Source organism: Cricetulus griseus (assembly GCF_003668045.3).
Source record: "Cricetulus griseus strain 17A/GY chromosome 1 unlocalized genomic scaffold, alternate assembly CriGri-PICRH-1.0 chr1_1, whole genome shotgun sequence".
Classification (NCBI taxonomy): Eukaryota; Metazoa; Chordata; class Mammalia; order Rodentia; family Cricetidae; genus Cricetulus; species Cricetulus griseus.
The window spans coordinates 10,243,968-10,269,137 of record NW_023276807.1 but is presented as its reverse complement, the minus strand read 5'-3'; the positions used below and the strand labels follow the sequence as shown (position 1 = coordinate 10,269,137).

Here is a 25,170-nt window from a genome sequence, read left to right as displayed (position 1 = left end):
CCAACACAAGTGCTCTTAACTGCTGAGCCAACCCCTTTATGTCATTTTCAATTTGTTAATGTTTGTTCTACCTTTCCCCCCTTCTTTCCTGCTTTACATTGTTTCCAAACCCCAAGCCACCCTTTTAAATTCAACTTGTATTTACTGGAATTATGTGAATATGTTACATGACAACTTGCAGGAACCATTTCCCTCCTTCCAAGTGGATCCTGGGGATTGAACTCAGGTCCTTAAGTTTTGTGGTCAGTGCCTTTCTACACTGAACCATCTCATTAGACGCCACACTTGCTGTTCTTACCAAAACTTATTTATTTCTGGGCACCAAACCTAAGAATTTGTTCGCCACTGAAGATCAATCTTTCTTCAAGACTTCTTTTTTTTTGTTTGTGTTGCTGTGTGCTCTTACCAAATACAGTCATTTCCAGAGTCACACTTTTAAAAAATAACTTTTACCTATGGTAAAACTGTTTCACTGAGCAGCCATTGGAGTTCCATATGCTGCCACTCAAGAACTGTCTCTTAGTTATTTTTTAGTGCATGTCTCAGCATATGAGCAATGAGGATCCTTTACATAAGGCAATCAATGTGTTTATAATCTGAGTTTTCTGCTGGTATCAGCACATTCAACATGCGGCATCCAGAATACATGGGCAAATCTTTAATGGTTCCTGAAACACATTCCACCAATGACGTGAGAAATCACTGACAAGCGCATGTACACCAGTAAATGCCACCCAATCTTTTCCATAGACAGCACTCAGTAAATCCTGGAATAGGTGGCTGAATTTCTGTTTCTAATTCAGTAGATTAAAAACACAAGTGTGAGTGGTATAAAGATAGAAGAATTATGTTATGATAAACTCAATCACAAAAATAGAGAATCCAGACCCTTTCCAGCTAACTTATATTACCTGTTTCTCAAGTTACACACGGTGGCCAAAGACAAAATAGTAATTATGATGCCCTTCCATATGGTGAAGTAGTGTAAACGCTAGGATTCAAATATTAGATGGTCAATGGGCCTAAATCAAGTGACTTTAGAAACAACATTTAACATTGAAGTAAGCAGACAGACAGACAGACAGACAGGTGGTTTACAAGTATGGCACAGTCTAGTCATCATCAGAATCTGAATCGTATTTCTTTCCTTGGATAGTTTTCTTTTCCAGCTTTGTGAAGTTTGTCCCAAATTTCTTTTGGCTCTGAAACGGTGGCTCCATTAAATTTCCACTAAAAGTGAAACAAAGTTCAAGAGCATTTATTTTTTATGATTTAATACCCTTGGGATGCTAGACTGTAAAATGCATTAATATTAAAGATTAATAGTTCACACCTCACTTAACTGTATTAGATCAACATTTGAGTTTCTTGTGTATCATGATCATTATCATAAACAATTTGGGGGTGATGAGATGGAGCCTCACCATTCCGAAGCAGATAGGGAAGAGTGTTTTGGAAGCACTGACCCTGTGCTGAACCCGTACTAATGATAATGACAGGCTACACTGCTGTGTTTGTGCTCTTGCTGGGACTCTTCCTGTGTGGCACCCCAATGTTTACATTTCTACACACACTGGTAAAACCCATGGAATGCACTATTGTCAGCCTGGAATTGGCATAAAACTTAATTTTCTTTTTTTTAAAATCCTTTCAATGATGCTAGAGAAATAAATGATCAGATAGTTTTGTGTATGTGTCTGGGGAACCTGGCATCCAGATGTTAGTTTTGGAACATCATTTGCTAGGAAGGTATGGTGCCACATGCCTGTCATTCCAGTTGCCAGGAGACTGAAGTTGAAGGACTGTGAGTTTGAGAACTATTTGGACTATATAGTGAGAGCCTGCCCTAAATAAACAGCAAATAAATCAGTCAATAAATGAAAAAAAGGAAAGAAGAAACTACCATTTGCCACTGACAGTAAGCACAACTTCTTAGAAATACAGCTTATTTTAGAGAGAGAATACAATATAAGCTTTCCTAAAGCACTTTGCTTGGATCACAGAGGGAGGGTTCGAAGGATAACAGAGTCTTACTGACTACAACCCACAGAATAAAATCATTCATAGCCCAGACTAATCACTAAATGGACAAATAAATAAATACAAATTATACAAAAGTTCCTTATCAAATTACTACCTGACATGGTAGTATTCAACCTAGTGCCATAGCACTAAAGAGAGACAAACCATCTGATGGTGCACTAAGAATGCAGGCACTGACTCCCTCCCGTAGCAACCAGTCCTGATACAAAGACCTGAGTCTCATGCTGAGATACACACATAGACCCGAACTATGGAACACCTGAGAAATTAATTAGCTTATACTTGAAAAGTATAAACTTGAAAAGTATAACCTTGAAAAGTAATTTAGAAATTGTTACAGAAACTAAATGCAATAACTAAGTGTGACACATTTTTCAGACATGGAGAATAAAAGGATGGTGGTACATTTGAGTAGGTTCTATAAACTACATCACTGCTATTTTAGTAACTGAACTGGGTTCAGGAAAATGTCCTTATTCTTAGGAAATATACATTCAGAAATAAAGAAGTATAGTCATATCGTTCTGAAGACACTTTGTTATGTATCTGGCATAAACATTTAAAATGTGGGCATATAGTAAAGACTATGTAAGAATTCCTTTTGCTAGTTTGCAACTTAATTGAAATCTGAAATCGAAGTTGGGCATGGTGGATCCCATCTGTAATCCCAGCACTTGGGAGGCTGAGGCAGGGGGCTTAACATTACTGGACTGTAGAGTCAGACCTTGTCTCAAAAGACAACAAACAAAAGAAAAAAAAGTCTGAAATAATTTCAAAATGTAACATTTTGTTGAACAAATGTTAATGTATGTTAATATTAACAAAAAGAAATGGACTTCCATAGTACAGGACGATTCATTCATGTGTAGTGGGGACTCAGAGCAGTGAGGGGAAGCAGAGGAGAGAAAAAGATGAGATTTTCTGCTTTGAAAGACACAATTTTCCTTGTCTGTCTTTCTCTTTCCCTTTTTTCTTTTTAAAGCAAAAATAGGCACAAAACACAGGTGGCACTTTCAATTTGGAAGGGACAAAGCCATGCTCAAAAAATGGAAAATGGATTTTAGACTGTCCCACAAATAAGACCATTCTCCAGTTATGGGAACCTTTTGTATTTTCAGATTGGGCATGTGACATATACATGCCTATAAAAAAAGCCTGTATTTTAGCATGGTTTTCGGGACTAGGATTATTGCTGTGGTGTGGTAGTGAGGCACACAGCTAATTTATATAAGGTTTCACCTCATACTGCAAACATGAAATTACAAAAGTGTATGACCTCTGTAGCAGTATGTTTTATATTTTAATTTCATCACAAAGAACCACTTAAGTCAGTCATAAGTTGTGGAGGTAAGGCTTAGGGTATAACTCAGTGACAGAGAACTTGCCTAGCATGTGCAAGGCTCTGTGTTGAATCTCTAACACCATAAAAAACAACCTCCCACCCCCTAAAGGTAATCTGTTCTGGAATGTCACTTTGGGTTTCCAAAATTAGTTTCAGTAACATTTCTTATGTTGAAATCTTCTAGGCTGCCTCCAAACCTCAATTTTTATCTGTAAATTTGGTTTCGCTATAAGATCACATTGTTCTATGCCTTAAGAAATGGGCTTTTCCCAAGCTGTCTACATCTTAGCCAACAGGATTTAATCTCATAAAATAAAACAAAATAAACGTTCACATACAAAATAAAGAAATAAATCTCAAAACTACCACTTATTTTTTGGTTTGTTTTTGCAATAGGTTACCTGTAATTGATAACATCAGAACAACCAAGTCTCCACTCTAAAGTTTCCGTATTGAAGTCATCTGTATTTCCTAGGTCGGTGAATCCGACAACATAGTCTTGCGTCTTGCCGTCTCTCAGGAGTGCTAGTGTGGGGATGACTTTGATCCGAAGTCTCTCACAGAGGAATGGTGCCTTTTCCACATTTAGCTTCAAAAACTTGGTTTCAAGATGTTTTTTGGCCAGTATTGCCAAATGTCTGTCTAGTATTTTACACCTGTAAGTTAACAGCAGAAAGGTAAAACCTAAAGGGAGTTGACAGAATTCACAAGAGGCAAAAATTCAGCTGGTGTCAATTAAAAACTGGAATCACCAGAGCTGGGCAGTGTTGCCTCACAACTTTAATCCCAGTACTCAGGAAGCAAAGGCAGGCCACAAAAGCAGGCTAATCTTTGAGTTGGAGGCCAGCATAGTCTACAGAGCAAATTCTAGGATAGTCAGGGCTAAGCAGACAAACACTATCTTGAAAAACCAAAAACCAAAACCTCCAAAAAAACTGGAGTCACCAAGAACTCCCTGAATCATGTAACTCTATCAGGAAGCTTATCTGTTAAAGGTTATATAATACTCTTTAAGTATGGCTGTGTGAGCCAGGCAGTAGAGACGAATGCCTTTAACCCCAGCACTCGGGAGGCAGAGGCAGGTGGATCTCTGTGAGTTCGAGGTCAGCCTAGTCTACAGAGCTAGTTCCAGGACAGTTAGGGCTGTTACACAGAGAAACCCTGTCTCCAAAAATCAAAAATAAATAAATAAATAAATATATATGGCTAGTGTGGCCCTTAATAAATGAGTGATATCAGTGTGATTCCAACTTTCCAGTGCTAGAGACTGAACACAATAAACTTCACTTTCAGCTCTGTAGTGATTTTTATTGAACCATCTACTGAAGAGAAAGTGACATTTTCTTTAAATTAAAAATCTATTTTAAACAAACCAACCTCCTAGTGTTTTTGAAGCACAAGTATTCATTATAGTCAAATTTTATTTATTTATTTTGTTTTTTTGAGATAGGGTTTAATCAGATTTCAATAATCAGATTTCAGAGCTAAGACATGGTGGTAATGGCACACACCTTTAATCCCAGCAACTGGGAGGCAGGGACAGTCAGATCTCTTGAGTTCTAGGGCAGTCTGGTCTACATAGTGAGTTCCAGGACAGCCAGGACTACATAGAGGCCCCGTCTTGAAAAACCAAAATAGCAAACAAGACAAGATTTTAGAGATAAATGGTAAGAGAATAACAGGTTTTAAACAATGATCTAAACAAATAGTAAATTTGTATGTAAGAAATCTGTACATAAACCTATTCCATTTTTTTTGTTTTGTTTTGTTTTTTTGAGACAGGGTTTCTCTGTGGCTTCAGGAGGCTGTCCTGGAACTAGCTCTTGTAGACCAGGCTGGTCTCGAGATCCACCTGCCTCTGCCATCCCGAGTGCTGGGATTAAAGGCATGTGCTACCACTGCCTGGCTCCTATTCCATATTTTAAATGTAGAAGGAACCTATTTCAATTAAGTCTATGCACACCATTTGTTAATTAACATATTTTGCTGTTGTTTTGAGATAAGATCTTAAGATGCAGCCGGGCATTAGTGGCACACACCTTTAATCCCAGCACTAGGGAGGCAGAGGCAGGCGGATCTCTGTGAGTTCAAGGCCAGCCTGGTCTCTAGAGCGAGTGCCAGGATAGGCTCCAAAGCTACACAGAGAAACCCTGTCTCAAAAAGCAAATAAAATTAAATGAAATTTAAAAATTACTATTTCCCCTAGTCTAAAGGGAAAATATTAGTTCTTTTCATTGGGTTATTATTTACTCTCTGTGTTTGCCTTTGCTTACTCTTCTGTCAAAACATCCAATAATAATAGTTTTTAAAAGTCTTGTTCAATGACTAGAAGGCTGAGTTCATTTTCAAATAAATTTACTCATCTCACAGCAGCTACTTGGCAAGGGATTCACAGACGTTGAAAACCATCTAGGGGTGAGGAATGCTCAAACTCTTCATACGAAACAGAGAAATAATATTTACAGCACAGACTATTGTAGATACTGGAGGCCATGTTATGTATTACTGAACCATTGCCGTTTATCACACACGACAACTTATTCCCTGTGGATCATAGGTTTATTATGTTGACAATGACCTGCTAGTAGTCATTTGCTGCTAGACTAGTATTTGGTGTCCAGTAACATGGGCAGAGATTCCTAAATTGGCAGACTACCTTGGTTGCCATGATCCACATGGCCAAGTGCTGATGAATGAGATCGGGAGAATGGCCCTCGCTCTAAGAAACAAGTGCTGGCCAATGAACAAAGTCAGGAAAGACTCTGAGTTCATTCTCACTCTGAGTTCATTCTCACTCTCTTCTGTCGGTCTGTTTAATATCACTTCTTCAAATCTAATCTAAGTACTTCTGTATCAAATCTCTAATCTTCCAGGTGTTCTTAAAGAAAAACAGGAGTATCCTGGTTTATGGAAACGATTCCATAAAATTCCAGTTGATGAATTCAATACTAAGGAGCGTTACAATTTTTTGTAATCTCTGTGAGTTTGAGGTCAGCCTGGTCTCCAGAGTGAGTGCCAGGATAGGCTCCAAAGCTACACACAGAAACCCAGTCTGGGGGCGGTGGGGGTGGGGAATCTTACTATGCAATCCCAGCTGGCCTCAAAATTGTGCTCCTTCTTGCCTCAATCTCAAAAGCAATGAAATTACAGGTGTTGACGACCATGCCTGGGATCAACCCAGGTTGTAGAATACTAATTTTAAGATGTATTACATCTGGTTATGCTGTGGAACATTTGTTTAATGATGCAAAGATGTGTTACATTCTTTTATGTTGCATTTGCTCAACTCTGTGAGGCTGTTACTGTGCCTGTTTGAAACACCTGATTGGTCTAATAAAGAGTTGAAAGGCAGAAGAGAGAAATAGGTGAGGCTGGCAGGCTGACAGAATAAATAAAAGGAGAACATTAGAGGGAAAAAGAAGCAAGAGAGATGAGGGAAAAAGAAGCAAGAGAGATGAAGGGGTGAGAAAAGAAGAGGCCAGCCACCCATGGAGTAAGAATGAAAGTAAGATTACTGAAGTAAGAAAAGGAAAAAGGTAGACGGGACAACTTAAGTCAAAAAGTGGCTAGAAATAAGCCAAGCTAAGGCCAGGCATTTGTAAGAAATAATAAGCCCCTGTGTCATGATTTGGGAAGTGAATGGTGGGTCTCCCAAAGAATAAAGAGTAAAAAAAAAAAAACAAACAAAAAACTACAAACCTATTCTTTAAAACTAGCACACCCTTAATTACAACACTTGGGAGGCAGAAGCAGGTGAATTTATTGGAGTTCCTTGCCAGCCAGAGCTATACAGCAAGACCCTGTCTTAAAAAATAAAGATTGTGACACGCATGAAGCTCAGGATTCGCTCTTTAACACCACAAAAAACACCATCACAAAAAAGAGCCTCCACAAAACAAATAAATAAAAAATAAAAACATCCACAAAAAAACCCCAAACCAAAAAAACCCTTAAAACATTTAAAAATCCAGAAGCAGGGCTGGAGAGATGGCTCAGCAGTTAAGAGCACTGGCTGCAAAGGACCCAGGTTTTGCTGCCAGCATCTACATGGTAGTGGGTCACAACCATCTGTGATTTTAGTTCCAGGGGATCTGATTTGATCTTCTGATCTCTGTGGGCAGCAGGCACACATATGTTGCAAATAATATACATGCTGGCAAGACACATTTGTACACATAAAGCAGAATAAATAAATCTAAAAATAAAATACAGAAGCTTGTATGTTAGTAATGTTAGTCTCAGGTTTACAACATAACATGGATTCAAATCTCTTCTATTATTTAGTAGCTGAGTCACTTCATCTTTCCATACAAGAAACAGATAATTAGAAGTCATACCTCAAAGGGCTACTATAAACGTTTGATTAAAAAAAATGTATAATCAAGGATGTAACAAATTTACTATCTCCTAGGACTCTGGGCGTTGTTTACAAAAGTTAACAGGGTGGTGTGAATATTGTTTTCCCAGTTCTGACTAGAGATGAGCATTCCAGTTGTTCAGTTTCTTATCCTCGAGATACATTTACTTGGCTTCCATTTTATGTGTCAGCATTTCTGCTCCAGAGCTAGTGACAGGTAAATGCTCTGCTTGTGTAAAGTCAACCATGGAATAGAGAAACTCGTATGACAAGTGAAAACAGCATCAGCCTCATCTGCTGCTGTCAGTGACCACCTGACAATAACTGCTGCAGGCTGGGGCTTAAGGAAAGTGTTTAATGCTCTTCTGCCTTCCTAATTCTTCTCCGTATTTGCTCCCACTATCTTAGCGAATGCATCTGAGCCACTCAACCTCTGAAGGTGTTGTATGGGAGTCAAGTTACTGTGCATGTCCATCTATGGAAGGATAGGTCTGTTATCAGCTTTTCTAATTTTTAAAACTTCTGAAATCTGGCTAATTCTTAAACAGCTAATTTTTAAAGGTTGAAGTGGGGGGAAAAAACCCAACAACACACATACACATATACACAACTCCCAAAATTGAGTCCTCTGTTTCAAAACATAACCTCTTGGGCTAGGACTATAGCTCAGTTGTAGAAGAGCTGCCTAGCACATAAAAAGCTCCCCCTCGGGCAGGAGAGATGGCTCAGAGGTTAAGAGCACTGACTGTTCTTCCAAAGGTTCTGAGTTCAATTCCCAGCAACCACATGGTGGCTTACAACCATTTATAATGAGATCTGGTGCCCTCTTCTGGCCAGCATGCAGGCAGAATACTGTATGCATAATAAATAGATCTTAAAAAAAAAAAAAGCTCCCCTCAAAAATATAACTTGGGGGCTCATGTGTGCTACTTTCCCTAAGGGGTTCCTTAGATTCACTAAGGAACTTTGATCCCAGCCAAGCCTGGCAGTTCCAATGAAGTGGTCAAGTCACTCAATATCTCCTTATCAAGAGGACAGAGTGAATGGATAAACACCAATTATGAAAGCTGTTGCCCTCCAATTCCCAGAAAACACAGCACAGTGAGAAAGCAATCAAATTAGTGTTTTGGTAAGAATTCTAAGATGTCATTAGAGTTATAGGGCGGAAACACGGTTGAGGAACAATACACCATTCTCATAAGAATACTGACTTTCAAGGATGGAAGCAAAGTTACCTGAATGTGGTGTCTCTGTAGAAATGGCAAACCACTTTTTCACTCTCCTTTACTTCTTGAAAAAAGTCTCTCTCACTGGCAATTTCTCTGTACTCCCCATGTCCTTTAGAAAGCCATTCCTAATTTCAAGAGAAGCATATGACCCAGCTGAAATGTCTTTTGGTGATATTTGGTATTTTAAGTGTCCTAATCACTGTACTATTTCCTAAAGAAATTAATTCTATCTCATAGAAAAAAGCATTCCTTGCAGCAATTAACTTTTCTATGATTCTAGTGGCAGTCAATGCAAACTATTCTGTGGGCATTTATGACTGCTCTCCTTAGCATGGGTTGAATTAATATCATTTCCTGTCTTAGTAATTTACTTGCTTCATTAGAAGTTTCACAGTAGGAATTTAGGTTTGAGAAACATAATACAAAAATACCCATTTAACTTTTATGTGTGTGTTCTTTAAACTACTAAAATCAGGATCATTTGATCCAAATTATTACAAAACAGTTTTTTTGTTTGTTTTCTTAAGGGTTTTTTTTTTTTTTGTTGTTTCTTTCTGTGATGCTAGGGACTGAACCTAGGACCAAGAGCAAGAGCTCTTCCACTGAGACACACACACACTCAGGTCTATACTTTAAAAAGAATAATGTTCTTACAGGAAACTACGGAATGCTGAGAATGGAGAAATAGTCTTCTCTAGGGAAGAGCACACCAATTGGTTATTCAGTACCAAATGGTCAGCCTTTAAAATGTACATGTGAGTAACATCCTACACACTGAGCAAACTAACGATATTTAGAAATACGTATGCATATATACACTTATGGATGTAACAACAATCGATGAAAACAGGCCATGAATCTGAAAGGGATGGTTTGGAGGGAGGGAGAAGGAGGGGGAAATGATGGAACTGTATTATAATCTCAAAAATAAGAAGTAATTAAAAAAGACAAAAAACAAACCACCCCATGAAATAAACCTGTCAATTTGGGGGGTACAGTGTGGTTACTGCAGTTCAGCAGCTTAGGAACCCAATGATCTCCTTCTGATAACAATCTCAAACAGGCAAGGGCTTCTAGACTAGCCATCAGTGAACAAACTCCTCAGAAGGAAAAGTATTCTACTCATGGGGTGTCCAGAACCAAGGAAAACCTCACATATAATTCAACTTCGAAACCCAAGGCACACACCCCTATTAACCAAGCCTGAGAACTCTTTCAGCCCCTTCCACCTTTCCCTTGGCAGAGACTTTGTCACCTCAACTAGACGCTCACTATGCCTTTCAATACCCTTCCCACCATTTACTGAACCTTAATGACCTTTCTGAGCCTTCATTTTCTCTTTTGCAACTGGATATGATAAAACAATCATCTCACTGAGTTTTCGTGAAAATAAATGACAATGCAGAACTGGGCGTGGTGGTACACGCCTTCAATTCCAGCACTCCTGGAGGCAGAAGCAGGCCAGTCATGGCTGCACAGTGAGTTCTAGCCTGCCACCTCCACTCCTCCAAAACAGACAATTTAATAAGAATGCACACATGCTTAAACACTTAGAAATATCTTTTCCCATGGAACTACTGTATGTCTTCAATTTGATATGTGGACCCTAAGATTGGTCTGAAAGAGAAGTTTTAATCTCTCTCTTTACATGCCAGCTCCTTGGTTACATGTTTTATCTTGCCTAAGTCTTCCCTCAAGTTTTATTCCTGGGAAAACATTCAACAGTGACAGAGAGTTCAATTCAGAACACCCTGAAAATGAGGAGGGAAGGTCACATGACAGCACACTGCAGTCAGGAGCCAGTGCCAAGGCGATTTCAGGGAGCAGGCCAGAGGGGTTACTTGTTTCTGTTGGTGGGCCTTCCTGAGTGCCGCCAGCCTCTTTTCTTTGAGGAGTTCCAGCTCATCTTCACCGATTTGATCCAGTTTCTGAATTTCAGAGTCCAAGTGACTTTCCACGAGCTTAGCAGCCTGGAGGAACTGGTTCTCTATGACCTCTGAGAACATGTCGATGGATCCATTACCTTCCATTGTTCTAAATCGTCCTGATGCTGGGAGAGTCAAAAACAAAAACAAAAACAAAAACAAGCATTTCATTTACACTTTGGGGGTTTTGTTGTTGTTTAAACACAGGGTCTTGGTAACAGGGCTTGAGACAGTATCACAGTAGAAGTCATTTAGTCATTCTGAGACCTTAGAACCTAGCATGTAGGCCCCAACACCTGCTGAAACCGGGATAAAGACCCAGTCCATCAAAGACCTGGTCCACAGTTCCAGGACCCAGGGAAGTCTCTAATTGTACTAACTTCCTTTATGGCTTCTGTAAATTTTAGCCATTTTTTTTCATGGACATTGCCATAAGGAGTTTCATTCCTATACTTCCTCAGAAATACCCTAACGAAAAACAGCTATACAGGAGGTAGGTTTATTCGAATTGGAGGCCAGGAAAAGTGAGACAGGAACAGAAGACACTGCGTCCAATCATAAGCATAGAGAAACGAACACCTGCATGCCTGCGTCCAGCCTCCTCTCTACACCTAATCTAGGTTTACCAATTCGGGGAACAGAACGGTGCTGCACAGATGGGCAGGTCTCCTTGCTTTAATTAAAGCAATCAAAACCATCCTCACTCCCCACTAGCCAGGCCCACGGTCCAAGCCGATCTCACAGACGTCTCAGAAACACCACAAAAATCATCTCACAGACAAAATTATCCCCGCAGGAGAAATATATAAGAATATAAGGCTCGGAGCTGGAGAGATGGCTCAGACAGAGGTTAAGAGCACCGACTGCTCTTGCAGAGGTCCTGAGTTCAACTCCCAGCAACCACATGATAGCTCACAACCGTCTGTAATGAGATCTGGTGCCCTCTTCGGATGTGCAGATATACACGGAAGCAGAGTGTTGTATACATAATAGATAAATAAAATATTTTTTAAAAAAAGAATATAAGGCTCTGCACTCGGGATTAAACAAATGACCGGCCACGAAACGAGCTCGTCAGAATGTTGACATTATCTAAGCACAGCATTCGCTTATCCACGGGGGAATCTTTTTACAGGGAACTTTTGCATTGAGGTTCGGAGCTTCACGAGAGCCGCGCTAGGGCAGGCGGTGGTGGTCGCTGCCTTAGACGGGGGCGGAGGGGTCAGGAGATGGATGGCTCAGAGGTTCCCCATAACTTCCTGTTGACTGAACCAGCCCGAGTATTCTTCTTACCGATGAACTAACTCGGGGGCTGACACCTAACAAACTCCTACCCGAAACCCCGACCCCAGGTACCGCTCTGCAGATTCTTGGCCACTCCCTGAGCTCCAGAGACAGGTGGAGGAGTTCCGGGGGGACGATACTCGGCACCACCTGGGGCCTGGGGCGCATGCGTCACAGCCTCCGGCGCACACACCAGGCTGTCCCGGCCGCGCCCTCCCCCCGCCCCGACCCCGCCCGGCCGGGTGTGCAGCCGCGACACGGCCTTCAACCCTGGAAAGCGGCTCCTCCTTTGCGTTACCCGGGCTATCGGTGATGCCTACGAAGGGAGGAAGTTGCAGCTCAAGAATGCCGATCGGGTTCACGCAGGTTTCAGCCTCGCAGCGGTTGTTAAGGGCGAAGGGTCTGCCGGCTCTTCCTTTTCATTGGCTAACGTCCTCTCGCGATGCACGGTGAGACAACCGCGGAAGGGGCGGCTGGCGAGTGACGAAAGCCTCGGAGAGTGCGAATCTCCTCCGCCACCCGGAACTACAAGATTGCAGCCCCACGCTTGTGGGCTAACGACCGGAGGCATGAGCGCTAAGGACGTTGGGAATTGTAGTTTTCCTTGTGCGCAGGCTGCGCGTCCGCACTCGCTGTGCTCCCTCGAAAGGAGCCCGGTCTTGCTCCTGGGCGACCATGGGGCTTCGTTTCCTTTGCGTTTAATGGTTTCTAAAGTTGAAGCGTAGCTCACCACAGTGCACTGTAACTACGTAGCTCACACCAATCACACCGCCCCACACCAGATGGAGAACATTCTTACCGCGTCAGTCTTCCCTCCTGATTTCCTGCAACGCATGGAGTCTTTAGAGCTTGCTCACACGAAGGATTCATATCGTGGGAATGGTCGCTGTACCCTTGAGTCTTTCCCCCTTAATAAATGTGCACAGTGCTGCTAAGTGTACGAAGTGTTATTTTATACACGAGTGTTAGTTACCGAGGGGGACCCCCTTTTTTTTTTCTGGGTGTTACGTTCCCTGGGGAACCCCGGAAGGCTCATCATGGGCTCCTTGCGGTCCCGTAATGGATGAAACTCCCTGCCACTGAGGAAATGCAGGGTTGAGGGAGTTTTCAGTGCCAGTCCCGAGTCGAATGCCAGCCCCGGGGAGGGTGCTGACGTGAGTGGGAAACGAAAAGCCTCATTGTCGACAGGGCTCTAGGTTCTAGAATCCGGGAGCTGCCGGGCGTCGGCGCGCGGCAGTCCCCTGCGGCTAGGGGGCGCTCGGGTTCCCACCTGGCCGGCGGGTCCACTGAAGACGCTCTATCCGAAGCGCCGCTCTCGATGAGCCGCGCCCTGCGTCCCCACGCCGAGGCGGCGGGGCGATGCGCTTGCGTACTGAGGTCTCACACCATATGTGCCCTGTCCCAGTGCGCGGGTCTGTGGAGAGCCGGGTGCGAGAGGCGGCGGCGCGAGGTGGACAGAGCCGAGCGGGCATTGGAGTCAGCAGGGAGACAGTGGCTGTGTGAGACCCCGAACCGAGAGGCCGGATCCGCGGACGCCGCTGACAAGCGATGGGGAAGAAACAGAAAAACAAGAGCGAGGACAGGTAGGCAGGCAGCGGGCTCGGGCCGGGGGTCCCTCCGGGAGTCGCGCGGGGCCCGGGGCCCTGAGTGGGCGGGCCTCGTCGGGACGCGTCCCGCGGCCGGGGCTCCGGCCATTGCCCGCTTCTCGGGGGCCGTGGCGCTCGGCAGTGGTTTGGGCGTCCGGCCGGTGTCGGGCGGTGTTAACCCAGGCCTACGGCCCAGGTGGGTGCGAGCCGAGCCCCTGAGCTCGGGTGGGGTGGGGCGGGCCGGGAGCTGCCCTCTCGCTACTTCTGGCCCGGTGATCGCCTCCTGGAGTTGCTCGGAGTTGCGGAGAGGTAGCCCGGCGGCTCCCTCCCCTTGTATGCCAACTTGGAAACACTTCTGGGGTTATTTAAAGTGCTGCTTGCACAGACTCCATGCGTTCTGGCTTCCCCTCTTCCGGCCTGTCTCCCGGCAGGTTTATCGGCTTCCTAGCTCTTCCTTTAATAAAGGAGGAGGTCGCTTCTTTCTAACAACTTAAAAAAAAAAAAAAGCCTTTCTAGAGGAGGGAGTGTGTATCGATGAGTTGCTTAGGCGGAGATTTAGGGAGCCAGTCTGTGTGTCACGTTTGATGAAGTCCTATCACCCTTTTCGGTCGAGTTTACTTCCTAGGAGCCAGCAACCATCTGTTTGTAACTTTTCGTCTTTACGCAGTAGCCGTTCAACTTAGTTTAAAACACCAGAGGTTTTTAAACACTGAAGACAAAACCACGTCTGTGGCATTTCATCGCCGTGGCTCACACAGACGATGTTTTTGAAGTTAAAGTTATTGACTGTAAGTTAGAATAATACCCTTAGGTTTACTTCTCAGTTGGCTAGCTGATGAGTAGAAATAAATAGTGAGCCTTGTATTTCGCTTTTAAGTCTGTGGGAAAAACGTAAGCTGGTTTGGAGAATAAGATTTGGGTTTCTTGTGGCAAAGTTGAGTTTGTGAAGAACAAGTTTGTATTTTTAAAATAGATTTAAGTACCGGCATTAAGATTGGAAAGAGCAGAGAGGGAGCTGTAGAGCAGGGAGCTGTGCTTCTAGAATGCAGGCAAAGGTGCTTCTCAAAGAGTTGCCTGAAAGTCACTGTTAATCAGGCCAGGAGAATAGAAAAAAAATAAGCAGAATTCTGGGTGGTGTAGTGAAACACAAATTTCTGAACCTTTGATAAGATTTTTGGATACATGAGTTACATTTTTTCCCCCTCTGAGGAAAAAAATTGAGTATTAAAGCCTCACATATGTTTTACCTGTGTGCAAACGTTATCATCTTGTGGCCAGTTCTATATTACCCACTTGTTGGATACTCTGGACCAAATCTAAGAGGCCTTTCCTCTGTAAACCCAACAGGTGTATCTGAAAGATAAACAGTAGTAGTAGTGCTGGGGCACCACAGAAATTAAAAACCACAGCTTCGTTTGTTCTAGGAATAGTTTCTTTTCTTTTCCTTTTTTCTTTCTTTTCTTTGTTTTTATTTTTTTATTTTTGGTTTTTCAAGACAGGGTTTCTCTGTTTTGGTTTGGAGCCTGCCCTGGAGCTCGCTTTGTAGACCAGGCTGGCCTCGAACTCACAGAGATCCACCTGCCTCTGCCTCCTGAGTGCTGGGATTAAAGGTGTGAGCCATCAACGCCCAGCCAGGAACTGGTTTCTTACCAATATCCAAAACAATGTTCCTGTTTTCCCTGCTAACCTCTTCTAAGTTGTTAAACAGTGTCTCACATAGCTTAATCTGACCTCCAACACCGTGTGGCCAAGGGCTACCTTGAACCTCTGGATTCTCTTTCACTTCTTAAACTCTGGAATTGCAGGAATGGGCTGTACACATTTATATTATTCAGTTTCCAATTTTTACTTACTTTCCAGGCTCTTTAACGAATTTTTTGTCTGTGGTTTTAGTGAAGATTGGTTACCAAAAGATTTCCATAGGTGGTGTAAAGAGCCTGTTGTCAAATGGCTAGTTTGTTAGTAAACAGATAGTGGATCTGGGTCCGCCTCAATTCCCCCCCTTTTTTGGGGGTGTTTCAAGACAAGGTTTCTCTGTTACTTTGGAGCCTGTCCTGGAATTCTCTGTAGACCAGGCTGGCCTCAAACTCACAGAGCTGCCTGCCTCTGCCTCCCAAGTGCTGGGATTAAAGGTATGTGCCACCACAGACTGGTTCCCCCTCCCCTTTTGAGTAATCTGTGCTTCATTTTTGGCTCTTCTTGAAGGGAAATGATAGCAGTGTAGTTTCAAAACATTAATTTCCCCTGTTCCAGTGTGGCGTTTATGTTGCATGTTGAACCAGTTTGCTGAGGCCTTGCTTAGGTGCCTTTCAGCTTGTACTAAGAAGTCTGGTGCTTTGCCCTTGTGACTAGAATTGCCTGGCTTTTAAAAGACTTTTATCTCTCAGATGAGCTGTCAGGGTTGAGGAAGGGAGTTCCACAGCTTTGTGAGTTTGCTTTTTTTTTTTTTTTTTTTTTTTGGGGGGGGTATATTTAAATCATTCTTAAAATTTCTTTTTAAAGGGACAGGAATGAAGACTAGAAAGAAAGTCTAAAAAGAAAATGTCCTATTTGGGGATTAATATTCTTCTATAAGATGAACTATGTCTAGTTTTAGGTTCTTCTTGAGGAATTCTGGTTTAGAGCGTTTGTGTCATCACACCTGAGGCTTCTCCCAGGCTCTCTAAGCCAGCATGTTTCTGTCCAGGCAGAAGTAGGTGAGGAGTGAGCAGCTGCTGGGTAGATTACTTGATAGTTCTTGTCCATGGCCCTATATTTAATCCTTATTTTAACTTTTTAGCCATTCAATATTGGGTTTCAATTAATCTTATCTGATTTTTACATGTATGGTATATGTTTTATTATATTAGCAGAGATGGTTAGACTATTTTATCTGCATCTTTGAATTCTGGAATTCTATTTGGGGTTGTGTAATTCTGAGAATGAGCAAGTTTCTTTGGTTCTTTTTTATTGACTGAGAAAATTTGATTTGACAAAAGGTAGGATTCTGTATTCACCAATGAAACAAAAGATGAGGCAGTATTTATATTTATTCCTATAACCTTCCCTGTCATGCAGTTTTCATGTTGCTATTGTATGGGATAGTGCATGCTTTAGTGATAGCCTGTTATTTCTGTGTACAGTATAGCAGATGGTCTCTTACTGATTATATGCTACGAGAACAAGGATCCAGATTATCTGCCTTTAAAAAAAAAAAAAAAAAAAAAAAAAAAAAAAAAACTAGCCAGGCTTTGGTATTACATTTGGGAGGCAGAGGCAGGTGGATCTCTGTGAGTTTGAGGCCAACCTAGTTTGCAGTGCGAGTTCCAGGACAGGCTCCAAAGCAATACAGAGAAACCCTGTCTCGAAAAACCAAAAAACAACAACAACAAAAAAACTATTAGTTTTTTCATCTCCCAATATATTTAAAGATAATAACTAAGTATTGTAGATTTTTTAGTTTAGAAGGAATCTTGTCTTGTTTACCTTAATTAATGGAATCAAAACAACCTTTTCCCAAGCTTCCCAAGTTACAACCCCTAAATACAGAAGGAAAGAAAAAAAAATTTATCTGTAAGTCAGGATGTCATTTAGGAAATAGGTGTTTGGGAGCCAGTGTGTTAAAAAGCCAACCTTTGCTTTTAACCACCCATGTTGCTCTGAAATTATAAACAGATTCCTCCCTTGTAGGTGTTCTGCCTATCATATACAGTACCTAACCTTAGATGATGCCAGGCATTCATCCAGCCAGGTATAGTAAGGTTGACAAGATGTCTGTGATAGAAAGTGTGATTTGTGGGGCTAGAGAAATGGGTAAGAAGAGCACAGTGAAGCCATGGTGGTGGTGGTGGTGGTGTAGGTGGTGTAGGTGGTGTAGGTGGTGTAGGTGGTGTAGGTGGTGTAGGTGGTGTAGGTGGTGTAGGTGGTGTAGGTGGTGTAGGTGTACCTTTAATCCCCACTTCAGGCTGATCTTTGAGTTGGAGGCCAGCCTGGTCTACAGAGTTTGTTCCAGGACAGCCAGAGCTACACAGAGAAAGAAAAAAGACAAAGGAGGGGGTGCATAGTTTTCTGGCCGACAGCCTGCGTTCATTTCTTAGCACCCATCACAGGTACTTAACTCCAGCTCCTGGAGATCCGATCCTCTTCTGACCTCATGGTTTATAAACTTCACCCAAGTGCATAGTGCCCAACCCCCCATCTACATAAAACTGAAGTAGAAAATGGAAACTGTATAAGGAATTTGTTTCAGAAAGATCTGTGATTGTGGGGCATTATAGTACAAAGCTTTTTCCCTAAAAGAAGTTGAACATCTTTAATTGGAAAAAGTTTGAAATCCCAAAGTTTTCAGTACCAGCATACCACATGTAGAAGGTTCCACACATGTAATGTGTCATAGTCCAAATAAAGGTGTGCCCCAAACAGTGTATAAACTTGCCTTCATACTGTGAGTTTAAGATATATATGAAACATAAGTGAGTTTAGGGTTTAGATTATTGTTGCATCTCCTTTTGTGTGTGTTCAGATACTGTAAAATCTGAAATCTAAAATTTTTCTGGTCCCTAGCCTTTAGATAAGGAGACAACCTGTAGCTTCCTTAGGATGATTCAGCAAATCCATTCTTACTTGCCTATATTTCAACTTTTTTTTAAAAAGTAATTCATATTTGTTTAGATGGTAATAAAAAAGGAAATGTGTAATCTAATAATTTTCTTGGCTTAGGTTTTTACATTTTTGCTTAAAATTTTATTTATGGGTTCATAAGTGAGTGTGTGTGCCTCAGAGACCAGAAATAGTGCATTGGATCTGCCAAAGTTGGAGTTACAGGTGCCTGTGAGCTGCCTGACATTGGTGCTAGGAATTGTCTCTGTTCCTCTACAAGACCATAAGCTCTCTTAAACCCTGAACTACCTCTCCAGCCTCTCAAGTGACATGCAAATGACTTAATTTGTGCCTTGTAGCAGATAGGTTCTGTTAAGAGATTACAGTAAAAACGTCTGGCATGGTGGTACATGTGTTTAATCCTAGCACTCCAGAGGCAGAGGCAGGCACAACCTGGTCTACATAGCAGATTCCAGGCCAGTCAGAACTACACAGTGAGACCCTGTCAAAAAAACAAGAGTAATAAATAAAAATAATAAAGAAAAGGATTATAGTAAAACATACACTGGATTTTATTAAGCAGTATCTATTGAAATTATCACTTATACTATTTGCCTTAGTAGTTACCACAGTATAATTTTAATAATTAACACTGTCAATGCAGAACCTATGGTGTTTGTGGATTTGGGAGGAAGAGATAAGTGGCTATAAGAACTATACTATCTATTGCCCTCCTTTTGTTGTGCTGGGGCTTAAGCCTTAAACCTGACTGTGCTAGAGGTAAGTGCTCTACCACTGACCCATACATAGCCTTGCTCTATTTTCTTGATAATATCCTTTGTAACACTGAAGTTTCATATACTTTTTGTCTATTATGCATGTGGTAGATTATGATTTCTCCTTTTTTTTGGTATAATGAATCAGTCTTGCAATTATAAAATAGATTGATCTTACTTGGTCGTGGTTAATAGAATTTAGTTGATACTACATTACTGATTGTCTTAATTACTTTTCTATTGCTGTGAAGAAACACCATGACCAAGGCAACTTTTAAAAGGAAGCATTTAATTGGGGGCTTGCTTACAGTTTCAGGGGATGAATTTGTGACCATCATGGTGGGGAGCATGGTGGCAGGCAGGTGTCGTGCTGGAGTTGTAACTGAAAGCTTACATGTTAGGACAACCATAAGCAGAGAAAGAGGGAGGGAGGGAGGAAGGAGAGGGAGAAAAGAGAGGGACTGGACAGGCAGACAAGGCCTGGTGTGAAACCTCAAAGTCCATTCCCAGGAACACACCTCCTTTCCCAAAGCAGTCCCACCAACTAGGGACCAAACATTCAAATATATAAGCCCGTGAAGGCCATTCTCATTCAAACCACCACATTGATGGACACATATTTTACTTTTAACCTTTATACAGTTGGTTTAAGTCTGACATTTGGCAAATAAGTTGGTGATTAAAAAATAATTTTGACCCTGTCTCTTTTGTTGTTACTGTTTGTTTTGAGACAGTATGTAGAGCTAGCGAAGTACTAGCTATGTAGCTCACCTGAACTCTAATTTGCAGCTTCCTCCTGCCTCAGCCTCTTGGGATTGTAGATCTGTATCACCATATCTAGCTGATAATGTGTAACTTTAGCGCTTAAGTCACTTAACATTGCTTGTGATTGATGATTTGAAGTCATGATTCCTTTGACATTTTGACCAGCAGTATGCTTACTGCATATGAAACTGTGGTCCTTCAAGATTGCAGTAGAACAGAGAAGTTTTTTTTTTTTTTTTAATCTCAAGGACTCTTAGTGTGTTTGTAAACATCACTTGTACAAACTGTAGAGCTGCCAGCCATACAAAAGTAGAGCATGTACATTTCTGTATATATATATAATATTGCATGATAAATGCCTGCTGCTGGGTTATGTACTTATGTATTACAGGTTTTACTACTTTAACATGTATTCTTTCCCCCCAGCCTAGACCACTACTTACCCTTTATTAAGATTGGATGTTGTCTTCCTTACAAGGCATTTGTAGGACTGAGCTTAGGCATATATAGATTAATTTTCTCTTCTTGTATAACTTTAATTTGCTCTCATATAAAATAATTAACAGCCAATGAAAGTTGAAAAATGAAATATTGGGACTCCATTACCTTCTCAAGCTCTAAAAATTGACTGAAAGGTATTAGACCAATGTTTGTTGTTGTATCTCAGAAGGATTTTTTAATTTTCAGTGCTGGAGATTAACCCTAGGCCTTGCACTGACTAGGCAAGTGTGCTACCACTGAGCTATATCCCTAGCTCACAACTCACAACTTCAAAAAAAAAAAAAAATCCTGTTCTATTAAAAAAAAAAAAGTATTCAAGCACATAGAAAAGTAGTGGCATCAGTGTATCAGTGTAATGAACTCCCTGTGCAGGGTCTCATTCTTTAGCTCTGGCTCCACTTGCACTCACAGCAGTCTTCCTACCTCAGTTTGCCCAATACTGGAATCACAGGTGTGAGCCACGATAGCTGATATCTTTTTAAAATGCTTTCCTGTATAACACAGTACACTCACCCTATCCAGTACAGTGAACACAGGTTCTCTATGACATCTATTCCATATTCAGAACTTTCAGCTCATCCTGAGAATAGTTTATATGTGGTCTGTTTGACTATGTAAATGAATTTATATTGAGTTTCCTTGTGTAGCTTATAACTTTTTTTTTAATATTTTATTATGTATACAACATTTTGCTTCCATGTATATCTGCACACCAGAAGAGGACACCAGATGGTTGTGAGCTACCATGTGGTTGCTGGGAATTGAACTCAGGACCTCTGGAAGAGCAGTCGGTGCTCTTAATTGCTGAGCCATCTCTCCAGCCCCATAGCTTATAACTTTTAAGAGTTACACTAGAATTATAGGCAACTGACTAAAATTATTACTGCTTTTTACTGTTATTTATTTATTTATTTTTCTCAGCCTGTTATAATGGAGGAAGCCTCTCAGTGTCAGTTTTGCTGTGCACTGTTTACCACAGTGCTATCTCTTTGCTTCTATGTGCAAACCTATAAGCTCACTAGTCAGAATGATGAAGAAACTATGTTCATTTCTCCAAGTGGTATGAATACATAACTAATTTTGTGGATATGTTTGAGATGAAATTCATTTAGGATAGAAGTATCAGTCTTAAATGTATAGTCTGTAGCATTTAATATATCCCCAGGATTGTGTCATCATCTTCAGTGTAGATCCAGAACAGTTGCCCTGGAAAGAGATCCTCTGCCCACACACAGACATTCCCTCATCTCTCCAATGGTTTCTATCCTTTGATTTATGTATTCTGGACATTTCATATTCATGGAGTCATACCGTGTAGTGTGGTCTTTTGTATCTCAGTTTTTTTACTTTGAGTGTAGTATTTTGGAATTTGGTTCATCCAGTTTGTAGATCACTTAGTGCCTCTTTTATGGCTGAATAGCACTCTATTGCTTTGTGTATTTATGGGTTCTGTCCATTGGTGGGCATTCTTTTGGTTAATGTACATAATGTTAATTAGGGACATTTGTTTATAGATGCTTGTTTGAACACTTGTTTTTAGGTTCAATATTTAGGCATTGATAGGTTATAATAATATTATAATTATATTATAATATTAATGTTATATTAATATATATTATATATTATTACATATATTATAGATATATTACATGTTATAGATATTATATTATATATTATATTGTAATATAATAACATATTAATATATAATATTATAACTTGATAGGTTATAATAATAATTCTTTAAGTCTCCAGTTGTTCTCTAAGTACCTGTACCATCATCAGCTATGTTTTAGACCTCCAGTTTCTTAGTATACTTGCCAGCAACTTTATATCCTCCCTCCCTCCTTCCTCTCCTCTCTTTCTTAAGTGGTCAGCTTTAGTGGCTGTGTGTAGTGGTGGCAGTGGTGTTTGGTTGTGTTTTTTTTTTTGTTGTTGTTGTTGTTGTTTGTTTTAATTGTGACAGGGTATAGCTCATAATGCCTTGGGACTCCAGGTTCTCTTGCCTCAGCTTCCTGAATGCTGGGGTTACAGGTGTTTGTCACCATGCCCAGCTTCCATTGTGGATTTGATTGTCATTCTCTAGTTACTCCATGTTCTGTTGGTCATTTTAGCTTTTTGGACACAAGTCTCTGGGAGTGCTTTGTCCAGTTCTCAATAGGCTTTCTTTTTATTGTTAAATTGTAAGATTTTTTTAAAAATTTAAATTAGAAACAAGCTTCTTTTAAGAATTCTTAATATAATTAGGATAATATAGTCATTGTGCTTGATTTCATTTATACTCTTGTGTGTGTTTACTGTCATATACATTATCATTTATGTATGTAGATTTGTGTGTCTATTACCGCAGTTAAGATGAAGAGAGCATCACACCTGGGATTGGTCATATTCTCTCTGTGTTACAGCATCCATTTCTCACTGAGATCCTGCCTCTGCCTCCCCAGTGCTGGGATTAAAACAATGGATGGATTTAATTTTTGGGCGGGAACTGTTGTTTCTTTCGACTCATCCTGATTGTCTTAAGGTCCATCTAACTTGTTGTATAAATAGATAATTTGTTTTATTGCTGATTGGTATTTCATATAATGTTATTGAACCATGGTTTGTTTAACCATTCACCTACTAAAGGACATACATTAATTGCGTTTTTACACATACACACAAATACACAATGGGTGGACTGTTTTTCAAAGTGGCCAGCTGTGCCTGAGCCATCCAGTTCTTTATATTCTTACTGGCATTGTTATCACTTTTGGGAGTGTGGCATTCTGATTGGTGTACATGGGTTTAACTTTAATTTCCCCAAATGACTAATGTAGAGTGCCTTTAATTTGCCACCTGTATATCCTCTTAAATAGAGTGTCTTTTTATATCTTTTGCTTATTTTCTAATTGGATCATTTGGTTTTTTGCTGTTGAGTTTTGAGGGTTTTTATGTGCTTTGCAATCACCCCCCCACTCACTCTGACTCTGGAGCTTGTTTTCTTTATTATACTTTTATGGTCTTTCCAACTGCAAAAGGTTTTAATTTTGATGCATTTCATTTTTTTTCCTTGTATTTTCCCCAGAGGTTCTGTTTTAAATTCACAGTGTGCTTAGTTGTACATAGACTGAGACTGCAGTTCTTTTTTTTTTTTTTTTTTTTTTTTTTTTGAGGATGTCATTTGCACCAGTTTTGGGGGAAGGTGAAGCTCACTTTAAATGGCTTTGCATCTTGTACATAGCGGGTAGCCATACTTACATGGAGGCTGATTTTGTTTTTTCTCTTCTGTTCCAGTGATCTGTGTTTTATCAGTATACCAGTGTGGTTTTGGTTATTTTAGCTACAATTGTAAGCCCTGAAGTTTGGTAAAATGATGCCTCCCACCTTACAAATAAATAACAATTTTTGTTTTCTTAGTTATTCTAAGTCCTTTGCCTTCACATATAAACTTTATAGTTTTCTGTCCTAGCTGTGTTTTAAAATTCTTGCTGGGGTTTTCATTAACCCTGTATGTAATTTTGGAGAGATTTTTGCTGGTGTTGTTAAGTCTTCTATCAGTGAATATGATTCCTCTCTCTCTGTATTTCTTTCAGCATTTTATAGTTAACATACTAGTTATGTGCACATTTTGTTAAATTTAATATTTTTATTTGCTTTAGAGTAGATATAAATGACATGATGGCTTTCCCCTCTTCTGGTTAGAAGTTTTTAAAAGTTAACTTTTAGGGAGCTGGAGAGATGGCTCAGGAGTTAAGAATGTGTACTGCTATAAACACCTATAACTCCAGCTACTAGAGGTCCAGCACCCTCTTTTGGTCTCTGTGAGCACCTACACACATACCTGCACATGTCTGCACACACACACACACACACACACACACACACACACACACACACACTTAAAAATAATAATCTTAAAATAACTTGAAAATTAAAGAAAAATTGGTAATGATAGTACAGAATCTGTATATTCAAACTTGACTTCCCCTCCCCCCTCAATGTAGTATTTACTTCTCTGTTGCTGTTGGTAAAACACCATGACCAAGGTAACTTACAAAAGAAAAAATTTAATTGGTGTTGAGGGTTAAAGAGTCCATGATAGTGAAGGAAACTCATGGCAACAGGAACAACTGAGAGGTCACATGCAGTGGAGAGAGCAAACTCAAAATGCTGCAAGTCTTGTGAACCGTCAAAGCCTGCCACCACTGACACACCTCCTCCAATAAGGCCTAATCTTCCCCAAACAGTTCACTAACTGAGACCAAGTATTCAAAGATGTGAGCCCATGGGGCGGGGGCATTCTCATGCTCTATTAACATCAACATGATGTACTTTTTCCAGTTAAGAAACTAGTATGAATTTGTTTAGATTTCTTTTGATTTTAGATGTCTTTTGATCTTATGGCTGCATTAAATCTGTACCACATGTTTTAGGGCTCATTTTATCTATGATAGTTCATCAGATTTCAGAATCTTTTTGTTTTGTTTAAGACAGGGTTTCTCTGTGTATCTTTGGCTGTCCTGGAACCCACTCTGTAGATGAGGCTGGCCTCAAACTCACAGACATTTACCTGCCTCTCTGCCTCCTGAGTGCTAGGATTAAAGGTGTGCTCAACCATGCCCAGCTAGATTTCAGTATCTTGTTGATGTTGGTAATTTGACCAAGCTAGTAATTTTCAGATTTCTACTCTGTGAAGTTATTCTATTCTTTCCATATTTAGTCTGTGGAAGGAAGTCATTGTACAAGGCCCACAGTATTAGTAATGGGAAATTATTTTCTTCCCCCTGGAGTTTTATGTAGTTTAT

At 40.7% G+C, this 25,170-nt stretch overlaps 2 protein-coding genes across 7 annotated transcripts in view; one reads left to right on the top strand and one right to left on the bottom strand.

Annotated features, from left to right (window-relative positions):
• Positions 1–291: 291 nt before the first annotated feature.
• Txndc9 (thioredoxin domain containing 9) lies at positions 292–12,632 on the bottom strand. 5 transcript variants are annotated; one of them, XM_027386816.2, is made up of 5 exons: positions 12,253–12,371; positions 10,813–11,021; positions 8,978–9,096; positions 3,787–4,041; positions 292–1,230 (listed from the first exon to the last, which is right to left on the bottom strand). In XM_027386816.2, the coding sequence occupies exons 2-5, from the start codon at positions 10,999–11,001 to the stop codon at positions 1,113–1,115; spliced, it is 681 nt and encodes a 226-aa protein (XP_027242617.1). In that variant the 5' UTR covers positions 11,002–11,021; positions 12,253–12,371; the 3' UTR covers positions 292–1,112. The 5 variants fall into 5 exon arrangements, with proteins under 5 accessions (XP_027242617.1, XP_027242613.1, XP_027242615.1 ...); XM_027386812.2 differs by having other exon boundaries at positions 12,231–12,362; XM_027386814.2 differs by having other exon boundaries at positions 12,190–12,315.
• Positions 12,633–13,581: 949 nt separating this feature from the next.
• The window catches only part of Eif5b (eukaryotic translation initiation factor 5B), a 54,691-nt gene continuing 43,102 nt past the window's right edge, over positions 13,582–25,170 (top strand). Inside the window, exon 1 of one of the 2 annotated variants that reach the window (XM_027386811.2) lies at positions 13,582–13,763. In XM_027386811.2, the coding sequence (XP_027242612.1) occupies positions 13,729–13,763 (35 nt within the window). In that variant the 5' untranslated portion in view covers positions 13,582–13,728. The remainder of the gene's footprint in view (positions 13,764–25,170) is intronic. The other variant, XM_027386810.2, reaches the window with a different exon arrangement.